The sequence below is a fragment of the Culex pipiens genome, chromosome 3, assembly GCF_016801865.2.
Source record: "Culex pipiens pallens isolate TS chromosome 3, TS_CPP_V2, whole genome shotgun sequence".
Taxonomy (NCBI): domain Eukaryota; kingdom Metazoa; phylum Arthropoda; class Insecta; order Diptera; family Culicidae; genus Culex; species Culex pipiens.
In genome coordinates, this window is record NC_068939.1 from 91,219,495 (window position 1) to 91,233,258 (window position 13,764).

The 13,764-nt window shown below is 36.1% G+C and overlaps 2 protein-coding genes across 2 annotated transcripts in view; both read left to right on the forward strand.

Annotated features, from left to right (window-relative positions):
- LOC120429201 (uncharacterized) overlaps positions 1-13,764 on the forward strand; it is a 262,260-nt gene that overhangs the window by 168,133 nt on the left and 80,363 nt on the right. The window lies entirely within an intron of this gene.
- LOC120430214 (perlucin-like) lies at positions 12,271-13,231 on the forward strand. The gene is made up of 2 exons (XM_039595290.2): positions 12,271-12,383; positions 12,435-13,231. Exons 1-2 carry the CDS (start codon positions 12,305-12,307, stop codon positions 12,842-12,844), a joined length of 489 nt encoding a protein of 162 aa, XP_039451224.1. The 5' UTR covers positions 12,271-12,304; the 3' UTR covers positions 12,845-13,231.

Here is a 13,764-nt window from a genome sequence, read left to right on the forward strand (position 1 = left end):
GTGTGTGCTCCAGACCGCACTAGTTGCTCAGTTCGCCCACATCCCTTAATCCACCGGCCAACAATTGTACAAGTGGTCCTGCTCTACTACGTGCAGCGGCTTATTGTATTATAGTCCTGATGCGTTCCGGGCCGTTTTATCCAATTTGTGATTAGATTCGTTGGCCGTGTCCACAAACACACACACACTAACTAACTATACGTAGAGAGAACCAACCGTGTCTCCAAGTTGTGCAGGTCAATTTGTCGTCCTTTGCCAGAGGACTGATGCACTATCCACTGATTAACTGTCAACAGGTGGATGGAATATTGCTGGAAACAAGAGGGTTGACATCTGCTGGAAGCGAAACTAGCTGGTATATCGAGCTGTGTATGAAGGGTTTAGTTTGTAATCTGGGGAGGGGAGCCACTAGCTGATGAAGTTGGGCTTTGATTTCTCTTTGAGAATTCTGCTAATGCTGGTAAATGATAAAGCTGGTTTACAGTTTGTTTAAACTTAAAATTAGTTTTTTTTAAGAATTCAAAAGTTAGTTATATTTAATGGAACGAAGATTTGTAAAAGTAAGCCACTTACCCCCGCTGGAACAAGTCCACGTTGTAGAACTTATATAGCTCGACGGCGAACTCGATGGTCGCCTGCAGGTCAGCCATGTTGTCTTGTTGAAATATTCCGATATTAAATACCACTTCCCTCGCGGACTCGCGGCACTTGCGCTGAGATTTTCACTCTCCCCCTCTCAAAATGAAAACGGAGCTATTTATCCTTCAGTTGAGATGCTCATTTTCACGACCCTTCCCACGCAACAGCGGTGGATTCGTTTTTTTCCTTTCTTCAACGGATTTCACTGGATTTTTTTTCTCGCTGCTACTGCCTTCCTGGTTCAGCTTTTTCCAATAAGGCTCACGAAATAAATTTACAGCGGTTTTCTTTTCATTTATCGCCACCGCCGAAGATGAAATTTTATATCCCGGCTTTCGTCGAAATGTTTGTGGATTTGAGTGTTTATCTTCTATCACTTTTCAGACGATGGGATTTTTTTCTCCTGTTTGTGGTTTCTGGTTCCCTCACATTCACACACTCGTGCACACTGTGCATTTCCTCGATATCACCATGATTTTCACGTTTTCGTACGTTTCTTTTTTTTCAATTTTCCGAACACGGTCACTCGGCGCTTTCCATATAAATCGCTTTTCTGTTGGAACATTGGCGTAACGAAACAAAAGGGCACAGTTTAGTGTTTGCTTTACTTTCGAAATGCTTCTTGGATTGGTCGCATGAATTTCTTAGTTTTTTTTTTGCTAGGTGGATATGTTTCTTTAATATATTTCTATCGTATATAAGAAAGATTTTTGAAAAAAAAATCCTAGAAGTTTTCTGTATCCATCATACACAGTAAAAAATCATGATAAAATTTAATCTATAAAGGAGTACATCTTTTATGTCAGAAAAAAGCTTAATTTTACCTCAAATAATATGTAAATTTACATCTGGCAGACGCTAGAAAAAAATATCTGTAATCTTAAAAAAATATCAATCCGGCAATAATTATATCTAGCTTACTGAATCCGCGCCCCAACCTTCACGGCCATCTCGACGCTGTGAAAACTGGACGATCAAAGCCAATGTAGCTCTTTGTGTTCCGTGCATTGTATACTGTATTTACTGCATATAGGGTACATATACGATACAAGTTGGCCGTACGGGATAGGGCGCGGACTTAGTAAGCGAGATTTAACTATCGCCGGTTTGATATTTTTTTTTGGGATTACATATATTTTTCCTAGCGTCTACCAGATGTAAATTTACACATTATTAGAGATAAAATTAAAGCTTTTTTCTGACATAAAAGATATACTCCTTTTTAAATGAAATTTTACCATGATTTTTTTTACTGTGTAGTTTCTTTAAATATTGAAACTTACTTGGTCCGGATACTTGGCGAAATCTTTTGAAAATTATTTTAAATATATAATTAAGTATCATTGTTTTGTTTTTATATTGGCATCATCCGATTTGATTTTTTTTTGTTTTGTCAATCATTTTACATGCAGGTATAGTTTGCGAAAATAATAAAAATAATGAGACTACCTCTTTGCGGATAACTTTGCAACTATTGGTTCAGAAGTTTTTCGATAGATTTTATTTGATAAGAGTTTGTCAGGATAACCATAAGAAATCATAATCATGAGAAATACCTCCGCAACAATAAAATTATTATTTTTACTGTGTTCCTGTAAGAAAATAATCTTGAAGAATACTTGTGCCGAATACCGTTCATTTTTCTTGCTTTCCACGTTCTGTTTTTCCAACCGACAAACAGTCAGTTCCTGAACAGCCAGCACACTTCCTGTGTGAATGAGCAACACACAAACAATCCCACCCACACTCACACATACTCAAACTTCAATGCAAAAGCGAAACGCAAAAAAAATCCAAAGACTCATCGACAGTTTCTCTCCCTCTCTCTCGTCCTTTTGTCTACGCGAAACTTAAGAGGTGTGAAAAGTGGGCATTCAGGCTGAAATTGGAAGGAAACGTCCACACATTATTTATTTCCCTAATCTTGGGTTCTTTGCGCCCTGCTCCCCCATCCCACCGACCGGGCGGTTCCAGCTGGTGAAGTGTTTATCGCACATTACTTCCGGCGATTCGCACCGCTTTGCAGTGGCTCGTGTAATAGTTATTAGGGGCCGCTGGGCCAGCGAGGCAAGATTTCCTGTCGAAAGATTGTGTTTGCTAGACTGGCTTATCTTGGTGGAAGTTTTTTTTTTGTGGTGACATTCGTGGGATGGATTTTATAATGTTTGTTCAAAAACTTTTTGAATCCTTGCGGAGTAAACTTATTTGATACCAATTTTCAAAATATAGGTGTTAATTAACAAGTTGCCGTATCCGATAAAACCACAAATTACAAGCAACAAATCCTTGCTAAGAAATTACATATTGTGATCGGAAACTCACAATTTTCATGTCTAGAGAAAAGAAAATCTGAATAAATAAATGTAGTACAAGAAAGGTTTTGTTACCCGTGATTTTTGCGCCTTAATATTTTTTGAATAAGGCTGGTACAAATTTAATTTAAAGTTTTTTTGTAATCCCTCCCCTCCCCTTTAAAGTTGGCCCGAAATATATTTTTCAAAAAACTTCAAAACTTCAATGGAAATTTAAAAGGCAATATTTGTAGATTTTGCTCGGGTTGTTCTAGAGGTTGTATCGAGGTGCTCCGATTTGGATGAAACTTTCAGCGTTTATTTGCCTATATATGAGATGAACTCATGCCAAATATGAGCCCTCTACGACAAAGGGAAGTGGGGGTAAAACGGGCATTAAAGTTTGACGTCCAAAAAACATAAAAAATCTTAAAATTGCTCAAATTTCCGTAGAACTTCATCAATACCAACTCTATTAGATGCATTCGAATGGTCTTTTGAAGCTCTTAAAATGTGCTATATGGTTTGACTTTTTCTCATAGCTTTTGCTAATTACTGTTAAAAATGGATTTTTTAAAACCTCAATAACTTTTTGCAACAGCCTCCAAAACCCATATTTTCTTAGGTCAAAAGTTAGGGAATTTCATGGACTACAAGCATACAGTAATAACTTTTTGGCCAATCGCAGTTTTTCTCATAGATTTACGATTTTTCTATAACACATATTTTTCAACGTTAACTTTTGCCCTGTAGGCCAACAAGACGGCATTTTTGGTCTCAATTTTGACATATTCAGATTCCTCGGAAAATTTCACGTAAGTTTGAGTTATTGGAGTAATGAATTTGATTGTAAAAATGCCATTTAAAATTAATTTTAATATTTTTAGCATTTTGTCAGATTATGGGTAAAACAGGCAATTTTAAGATTTTTTAATGTTTTTTGGACCAGAAATTTCAATGCCCGTTTTACCCCACTTCCCTTTGTCGTAGAGGGCTCATATTTGGCAGGAGTTCATCTCATATATAGACAAACAAACGCTGAAAGTTTCATCCAAATCGGAGCACCTCGATACGACCTGTTTCACATTGGTGAAAAACTCGCTCTTAAGTGCAATCAGCTGAAATTGATTTCAAATGCTTTCCCCAGCGTTTAAGATAATTTTAAGAGGCAGTATTTGTAAATATTGCTCGGTTTGTTCTAGAGGTCGTATCGAGGTGCTCCGATTTGGATGAAACTTTCAGCATTTGTTTGTCTATACATGAGATGAACTCATGCCAAATATGAGCCCTCTACGACAAAGGGAAGTGGGGTAAAACGGGCTTCAAAGTTTGAGGTCCAAAAAACCTAAAAAATCTTAAAATTGCTCGCATTTCCGTAAAACTTCATCAATTCCAACTCTCTTAGATGCATTCGAAAGGTCTTTTGAAGCACTTCAAAATGTGCCATAGACATCCAGGATTGGTTCGACTTTTTCTCTTAGCTTTTGCAAATTACTGTCAAAAATGGATTTTTTTAAAACCTTAATATCTTTTTGCAACAGCCTCCAACACCCATACTCCCATAGGTCAAAAGATAGGTAATTACATGGACTATAAGCCTACGGTGTTAACTTTTTGGCCAATCGCAGTTTTTCTCATAGTTTTTCGATTTTTCTAGAACAAACATTTTACAACGTTAGTTTTTGCCCTGTAGGCCGCCATAGCGGCACTTTTTGGTCTCAATTTTGTCATATTCGGAATCCTCGGACAATTTCACGTAAGTTAGAAGTATTGGAGTTGTAAATTTGATTGGAAAAATTGCCATTTAGAATGAATTAAAATATTTTTTAACAATTTGTTGGATTAGGGGTAAAACAGGTTTTCGCCTACTTGATACAGCATTTGACGTATTGATCATAGGGTAAATAAGATCTATTTCTTTTTTCAAAAATGTTTTATTTAATTATTTTTTAAATCAAATTTACAACTCCAATACTACTAACTTACGTGAAATTGTCCGAGGATTCCAAATATGACAAAATTGAGACCAAAAAGTGCCGCTATGGCGGCCTACAGGGCAAAAACTAACGTTGTAAAATGTTTGTTATAGAAAAATCGAAAAACTATGAGAAAAACTGCGATTGGCCAAAAAGTTAATACCGTAGGCTTATAGTCCATGTTATTACCTATCTTTTGACCTATGGGAGTATGGGTGTTGGAGACTGTTGCAAAAAGATATTAAGGTTTTAAAAAAATCCTTTTTTGACAGAAATTTGCAAAAGTTAAGAGAAAAAGTCGAACCAATCCTGGATGTCTATGGCACATTTTGAAGTGCTTCAAAAGATCTTTCGAATGCATCAAAGAGAATTGGAATTGATGAAGTTTTACGGAAATGCGAGCAATTTTAAGATTTTTTTAGGTTTTTTTGACCTCAAACTTCAATGCCCGTTTTACCCCACTTCCCTTTGTCGTAGAGGGCTCATATTTGGCATGAGTTCATCTCATGTATAAACAAACAAACGCTGAAAGTTTCATCCAAATCGGAGCACCTCGATACGACCTGTTACACATTGGTGAAAAACTCGCTCTTAAGCATGTTTGGGTTGATTTAAACATTTTTTCAAAGTTCTTTTCGCAAAATTTTTAGTTTTCGTCAAATCTTACTTTTTTTTTGAAAATTTATGATTGCAAAACAACTGAACTAGTGTTAAATTAATCAAAAACACTTTTTGCATTCAAATGTTGAGACAATGCCCCCCTCCTCGACCTCAGCCAGAGCCGAGGGACAAAACTTTGAAAAATATTTGCATTTGCCTTATTTATTCGCAAATAAGATGTATTACGATCTTTAATTTTCAAAATGTTAAAGTATTGGCGAAATTTCATTGTTGTTGAAAAAAAACTTTTTGCAGTACTGTACAATGGAATTTCGCTAAAAAGAAAAAAATAATGTTGATAGATCTGAAATAAGCAAATTATGAAATTAACAATTTAATTTAAATTATGTTCAGTTCATTAGACTTTTTTTTAATTAAAATTTTGAAGTTTTGTGAAAACAAATTTTCTTTGCCCCCTGATTTTTCGGACCGATTTTGGCAGAAAAGGAATCTGAAATTTCATTCTGAAGAAGTAGATTTTCAAATCTTTTTGTTGTTTTCTGCGCCCAAAACCGTTTTTTAATTATTTACAAATAAATGGTTTTAAGGCAATTTTTATGATGTTTATAAGGATAATACCAATGTTATTTATTAAATGTGTTTGGCCCAGAGTCAGAGTCAACTTTCAAAATTTTGAAGCAAAAAGTATCACAAAATGCTTAGAGTTATGCTATTGCTGAAAATTTCTAAATGTCATTGAATTAATGAAAATATTTTTCTGGAGTTTCATTTCTTTTCCGAATTGTGGTAAAACAAATCAAAATTTGCAACTAAAAATACTAAAAGTGCCCTTTTTTATTGAAATTTTAAAACTCAATGTTTTCAAATGTTATTAAAATAGTGTACAACATTGTAATCAATTGTTTTTTTTCAATCAAAATTAGAATTTCCCACACCGTCAGCTGGGGGGCAACTGTTCGAACAAGGACAACAGATTTTAGAGTACTTGAAAGCTTGAAATTTGGAAAACGTTGAACTATTTTTTGATGTTTTTTGTCTGCTCTATCTGAAACTAATAAAACAAATCAAAAATTGAGCTTTAAAAAGGCTAAAACAGTGGTCCCGTTTCACCCCAGTTGACTGATGGCACTGATTATGTTGTTTGCTTTCTGTCTTTTTTCTGAAATTTTTGAAGAAAGAAGGGGAGGGGGATAAACACTTGAAATAAAATTAGCCATGGCCAAAGTAAATTAGGTATATGCATTTTCGCATAAGAATAGACTTCATTTGTAAACTAATGATGCTTTGTTGTTCCTTTGGTCATAGAGTATCTTTTAAGATCAATACTAGTCCCAGAGGATTTTTCATATCACTGTTAAACATTGTTTGGATACGATAGCTAGCTGGTAATAGATTTTAAATCGCTCGTTCGTTTAAGTTAAACATAAGCCACGAGCATAATTGGCAATTCTTGATCAATTTTGGGAATGATTGATAGTTTCGTTCAGTAGGTCGTCATTATCATATTTAAAAGGCTTTGCACCTAGTAAACAAAAATGTTCGCTCTACAGAACATTGCCTAGGCGTTCTCGATTGAGAGAGATTCGTACTCGAAACTAGGTGTCCAAAGGTTTGATTGTTGAGGCAATTGCAAACCTCTTTTTAGACCTCTGGAGTTTTTTTTGAAAAGGTCCAATAAACCAAATTTTAAGTTTTTGCTTTTTGGGTGTTTTTTAATACTCCTGACTCAAGGCGGTTTCAAAAACACCCAAAAAGCAAAAACTGAAAATTTGGTTTATTGGACTTAAAAAAAAAACTCCAGACCTTAGCCACCCCGGGATTCGAACTGACGACCTATGGATTGTTAGTCCAACTGACTACCAGTGACTCCACCGAGGGAGAACCTAGGGAGACGACTCCTAAACTTGCCACCGGGGCCCTTTTGGGGTCGAATCCAGGGCCGACTGGGTGAGAGGCAACCACGGGTACCCCTACGCCATGGGTCCCGGCACCCAGTCGGCACTCAATTCAATCAAAAAATTCTTAGTGTTTTATTATATTTCAATCACCTTTTTGTTTGCAATTTCAATGAATCTTGTTTTATCACATATAATTAAATTTAATTACACTTTTATCGCAAATACAATTGCTTTCTCTTAAACACCCTCCTCAGCGCTTGTTCAATTTTATTTCCCCAAAAAGAGGTTCCCTCCAATAAACACATCAACCGTCCCGTCCGCTCTGCCTCACCGTGTCTGTTAATTACACAGGACATAAAGCTTTTGAAACCGCGAAATGTTTGCGAACTCGTTAAATGGAACGAAACGCCGCCGCCACAATTAATCAGTCCGATTTTTACCGGTGCGATCCCTTTTCTTGTTGCGGCAATTTGTAATTTTAACAGCCTGCGGGGGTGGATGGAAGCTCCAAACAATATGGTCCCACGTTTTTAAGACGAAGGTCGGACGTCAAACGCGGCCATGCGTGACCTGCCAGCCCCAAAGGAAGGACGCTCAAAAATGCTGTCATTGATTTTGCCTCAACCCCCCCCCCCCCCCCCCTCTCCCTTTCACCGACAGACAGGTATTTGAACTTTGTATCGGTTTGTTTGACAATACACCGTCCGTCCTGGCTGGTTGGCTGGCTGTCAAAAATCCCCAACCGGAACGTATACATTCAGGCGCGCGCCGGATACAATTTCTGTGTTAGTGTGAGAATGCCTCTCTTTGGCGAGGTAGAAATTGCGTGTGGAAAATGCGAAAAGTGCTGTGCAGTTTCTCTCGTCGGTTCAGCTCAGCTGAGCTTCACATACTCATTCTCTCTCTTTCTCTCACGTATGCTGTCAGTTTTGTGTTTTATGTGTGAATATCTTCGACACATTTTCCGAACATTGCTCTGGCTGGCTGGCAATGGGCTCTGCGTGGTAGTGTTGTCAGAAAACTGAACGTGAATTTGATATTATTGGTTTCAAAACGACTGTGGTGCACATAAAATTTTAATATTTATTATTACAATTAGTCAGTAAATAGAAATTTTTATATTCAATCATAAGTATCACACACATACATAAAGAGCTTTGCACGGGGTTTTTGAAAAAGCGATTTTAAAAAAGTTTTAAGAAAACTAACTAATTCACATATGTGGTTGGTGCCTTCCCCACTCTTTACGAAAAATGGGTAATATGACGGTAAACGTGTACGTAAAATATGACTTACGTGGTCATTACTTGAGACAGGGTTGCCCGATCTTTAACTGATTGTACTCATTGGAAAGGTTTTTTGATTGCCTAATCAACGATGGGTTGGATGATGGATCCTGACGTTATGAAAAACTATTTTTAAGTAACTTTCATTCTGAAGCCCAATACTGATTGGATTGTGCAGGGTTAAGCAAGGTGCAATAAAATTAACTGGGTACGGAAAGTGATAGAAAATTATCAATGGACATTTCTACGTGACAAGTTATTCGCAATTAATTGGACGATATACGGCAGGCCTGTCCAACGTACGGGCCGCGGGCCGGATCCGACCCGTGAAGCCATTTAATCCGGCCCGCAACGGCATATCAAAATAGTTCTATCAATGGCCCTTAAGGCTGTTAATGAAATATTCGATAAACAAATTTAGAGTCTAGATCTTGGTCTAGATTAAAAAAAATAGCTGAAGATCAAATTTTCACATATTTTCACAAAAGTTTAATTGAGAAAATTAAGCTGTTATTATGTGCTTTAGAAATGGTTTTATTTCAAATTCAAACATTCTTTATGTTTGAATTTAGTTTTTATCATTTCTTTATTGATGTTTTCAGAATCAATAATTAAACTGAAAACTAGGAAAAGAAAACATAATTATCAATTTCGTTAAATTGTGAAATAAACGATAACAAACTTGGATTGTTGTACAGAATAATTCTAATATTGAATTTCTTAGAATTTTGAATGTGTTTACTTCAAATTTTTATTTTTCAGTTCTTAGCCATTTTAATCAAATTGATTTTTATTTAAAATGAGTAAGAAAGAGGCATCACGCCAAGAAAAAAAATCTGTTGATAATTTTTTGTGAATTTCCTTGTAAGCACCACTTAATGCTTTTTATTTCGTTTTGTTTACACACATTGCCCATCTACAAAAAATGACAGGTCATTTTGCAACTTATGACGTTACGGATTTTTTTCTTTTGATGAACGTCCAAAGATTTTCTTTTGAGGATTATTCCATCGCTATTTGCTATACATTTTTTTATTTGATTATTTTAAAATGATCTGATGAAAATAATGTCATGTTTTTTTGGCATTTTCATGTTTTATCAAACATTAGTTCCGGCCGCCACTTCTTCAGGAAAATCAGATCGGGCCCGCAGGGCCAAAAGGTTGGGCACCCTGAATATATGGTACATGGTATACGGTATCAAGAATGGCCAATTGTTTCTTGGTAAAAGATTTCGCCTCACAGACATTCGTATTCTAATTATTTGTTCATTTTACTGCTGACTGACTGTATGTGTAGACATCACGAGGACGTTACTTCATCGTTGCTTCCTGATTGTTTAAGATAGTGAAAATAACATTGTTTGAGTTACAACTAGGGTATCCAAGACTTCATGCTTTTAAGAAGTGAATACTTTAAAAATCATTAAACATATCTTCATTGAGTTTAGAAAGTAACGATTCATGTGATTTGACAATTCTCTTTTTTAATATATAAATTAAACAATGCATTTTAAAAAATGTACGTCAAAGTTTTTTTTTATCGGATTCAGTAGTTTAAAAACATCGCTGAAGTTTTGATCTATGAATCATCTGTTAAAACGAACGAATTTTTATGGTACGTTTACGCTTGATCATGATTTTGGAAACTGTTTTTTTCCAATTAGTAAAGTTTTACAGCTAAGCATATTTTCTTAGTTGGTTGAAGATAACGGCAGTAAGTTACGTATTCTTCTATGTAACTTTTCTATTCATAACGAGTTTGTCAGCTGTTTAATAAAGATGATTATAAAAAAGATTAGTATTCTAATGCAGGGGTGATCAAATTATGGCCCGCGATGTAATTTTTGTGGCCCGCAGACCCATTTTGAAGGATCATGTAAAATGGACCTTTGATGCATATTTAAGTGATTTTATAATTCTCAGAAATTATGGATAAGTTTATGCCTATTTTGTGAACCTTTTTAGATTTCGTTAATATACAACTAATTGTATAATCGGGATCAAAGTATGGAAAACCCATACGTTGATCCCGATTATATGAAACAAATCTCTTGTTAAAAATCTATCTTACCGTAACACGTTTAAATGTGTTTCAAAAGAGTAAATTATGTAAAATTTTTATGAAATATTAATTTAAATTTTATTAAAATTGGAGAAACATATTTTTTAAATCCTTAAAAACTATTTATAATTAAGACATAATTTATAAAATAAATTACACACTTTAACAAATTTGTATCACCCATTCCAAAATATATTTAAAAAAAAAAATGAAAAAAATCAATTTTAACACAACTTTAAAACTTTTATTATATCTGTGAAATCACGATTGTTGATCCAGGAAAGTTGCAATGAAAAGCAGATGAATAATATTTATACTGGTATTTTTTGGGATTTGATGATTTTAATAAAATTTAATCAACTCATTGGTGGCTTTTTTGTAAAAACTGTTTATTTGTTTATCTAATATTTTGTTCTTTTACTTTTATAGATTGAAATATAAAAAATCATTTTTTTCCTCATATGGCCCGCAAGCTCATGTTAGCTCATGTTGAGCTTCCGTGGCCGTGAGGTTACGGGTTTCGCCTTGTAAGCGGAAGGTGATAGGTTCGATTCCTGTCTGGCTCGGCAAAGTCAGATCCCTTCAAAGAGTAATTCTACTCACTGGGAATACTGACCGGTTGGGGATGGGTTTCGACTAGCGGCGTGCTGGGTTTCCAATCCAGAGGTCGTGAGTTCGATTCTCGTACCGGGATGATGAAGTTTAAATTTGGCCCGTCATTCAAAAACTTTAGCACCCCTGTTCTAAAGTCTTCTTTTGGTGTCTTTTTCTGAAGTCTTTTTTGGTGAATCTGCAAGAAAACGTTTATTTTCATACGCATTTGGTAAGGGACGCGAATCAAATTGCGCGCAGGAATTCCCACTCGTCATCCTTTAATTGCACTGCTTATACTCTACTCATTTTACCCTCCGATACAGATGAAGTAGAGAAACAAAATAATTAAAATCAATTCTGTTTTGATGATGTTTGGTCTTTTAAATACGATACCTAGATATTGACAGCCGGGCCGGGACCCGTGGTGTAAGGGTAAGCGTGGTTGCTTCTCACCCAGTCGGCCTGGGTTCGGTCCCAGACGGCCCCGATGGCATTTTTTGAGGCGAGATCTGTCTGATCAGTAAATGTTGGCCCCAGTCTAACCTAGAAGTTAGGTCGTTAGCTCAGTCCAGGTGTAGGAGTCGTCTTCCTGGGTCCTGTCCTGGTGGAGTCGCTTGTAGGCAGTCAGTTTGAATGCCGGGGTGGATGGAAGCTAAGATGTAAAAAGGGTGTGCAACTGCATCAACAATCAAGCCTTCGGACACCTAGTTTCGAGTAGGAATTGAGAACGCCAATTTATTTATTTAGATATTTATTGGAAAACAGCTAATAAAAGCAAATAAAAATCAACCCTGTTAAAGGTATCGTTGAATTTTTTCAATAAATTTTGGGCACCCTAGTTACTGGACGGATACCTTGTGCATCACTGCCCTTGATATAAATAGCAGGAGTGGAATGATAACAGAACTAGTTGCAAGTCCAATGAGATAACCAAAATGTTTGCAAAAGTCTTGCTGAAAACATTCATGCTGATAGCTTCTGGCGGGCTTGTGACAGCAGCATCTCCGATAAACGGTAAAGTTAACTTTGTTTCCGAGAAAAAAATTAAAACTCAAATCATTCAAGCTACACGGGATTCCTGTGTGCAAAAATCGTACCGGGTGTACAACAACGTCGGAGTGACTTTCATGGAAGCCTGGAGACGTTGCCAGTGGAATGGGCAACGGTTGGCCACCGTGAGTTCCGAAGCGGACAGTAAGTTGCTGGAAGCTGCGATCGGGGCCTCTAGGAATAAAACCGGGCCCTGGTGGATTGCCGGAACTGATCAGGGCAGCGAGGGGAATTTCATTTGGATTTCAACTAACATTCCGGTAGGATTTGGAACCGGGTATGAAAATTTCTACCCAGACCAGCCTGATAATGCCGGAGGAGCTGAGGACTGCATGGAGATTGGGCGCTGGGGTGGAGTATGCTGGAATGATGCACCCTGTGGGTGGAAGCAGCGTTACATTTGTGAACAAGTGAGACCTTGTTAAAAGTGTGAATTTCAAATAAGCATAATTTTGAATACAGTTTTTGTCAAATTCAAATAATCTTTAAATTTTAGGGGTCAAAATTCAAAATAAATGAAAACACATATGGGTCATTCCAGGTTAACTGGTCAAGAAATCCCAAGTTTGGTGCTGATTGGAACATCCCTCTATTTTTGGCACCGCCCTCTTTTTTGACGATTTAAAAAAAAAACTTTTTCTTCTTTTAATCATAACTTTGCAAATATTTTAGCAAAAGGTTTTTTACAGGTTGCATTTCATAGAAAATTCGAATAAAATTCGAATTCGATAAAAAAAATTAACCCTCAAATGCCTCCTAATATTATATTTTAACGTTATAAGTATTAAAAATCAGTTTGGACAAATTCCTTATATTTTAATTTGTATTATTTTATCACCATCGTGTTCCCTGGACAATTTTATATAATAATCAATGTAGACCTCAAACTAAAATAAATTATTTGCGAGAAACAGCGATTTTATTAAAAAAAGTTTAATTTTACGCAGCACTCGGAAGTACATGGTGTACTTATCACTAGCGTGCACAGGGTGGGGCAACATGGGGCAATTGCCCCACCATTCTCAGAAATTTGTTCTAAATTAGGTCATGGGTTGTCCACAAATGACGTATTTTTCAAAACGTCCTTATTATTGCCCAACCTTCCTCAAAGAGCTGGGCACGCTAGTGGTACTTATCAACAAAAAGGGATGAATCTAGCATAGTTCGGTTTTTATACGTGAGAAACTTATTTAGGATTTGAGTTCATAGGACAGAGCGCTGCGCAAAATCAAACTTTTTTCAGTAAAATCGCTGTTTTTCGTCAATAGTTTATTGTAGTTTAAGGTCTACATTAATTATTACATAAAATTGTCCGGGAACACGATGGTGATAAAATAAAACAAAT

Coding starts and splice junctions, on each gene's coding strand:
- LOC120430214 (XM_039595290.2), top strand. CDS start 12,305: ATGTTTGCAAAAGTCTTGCTGAAAACATTCATGCTGATAGCTTCTGGC. Junction 12,384..12,434: donor AGCAGCATCTCCGATAAACG/GTAAAGTTAACT, acceptor AAATCATTCAAG/CTACACGGGATTCCTGTGTG.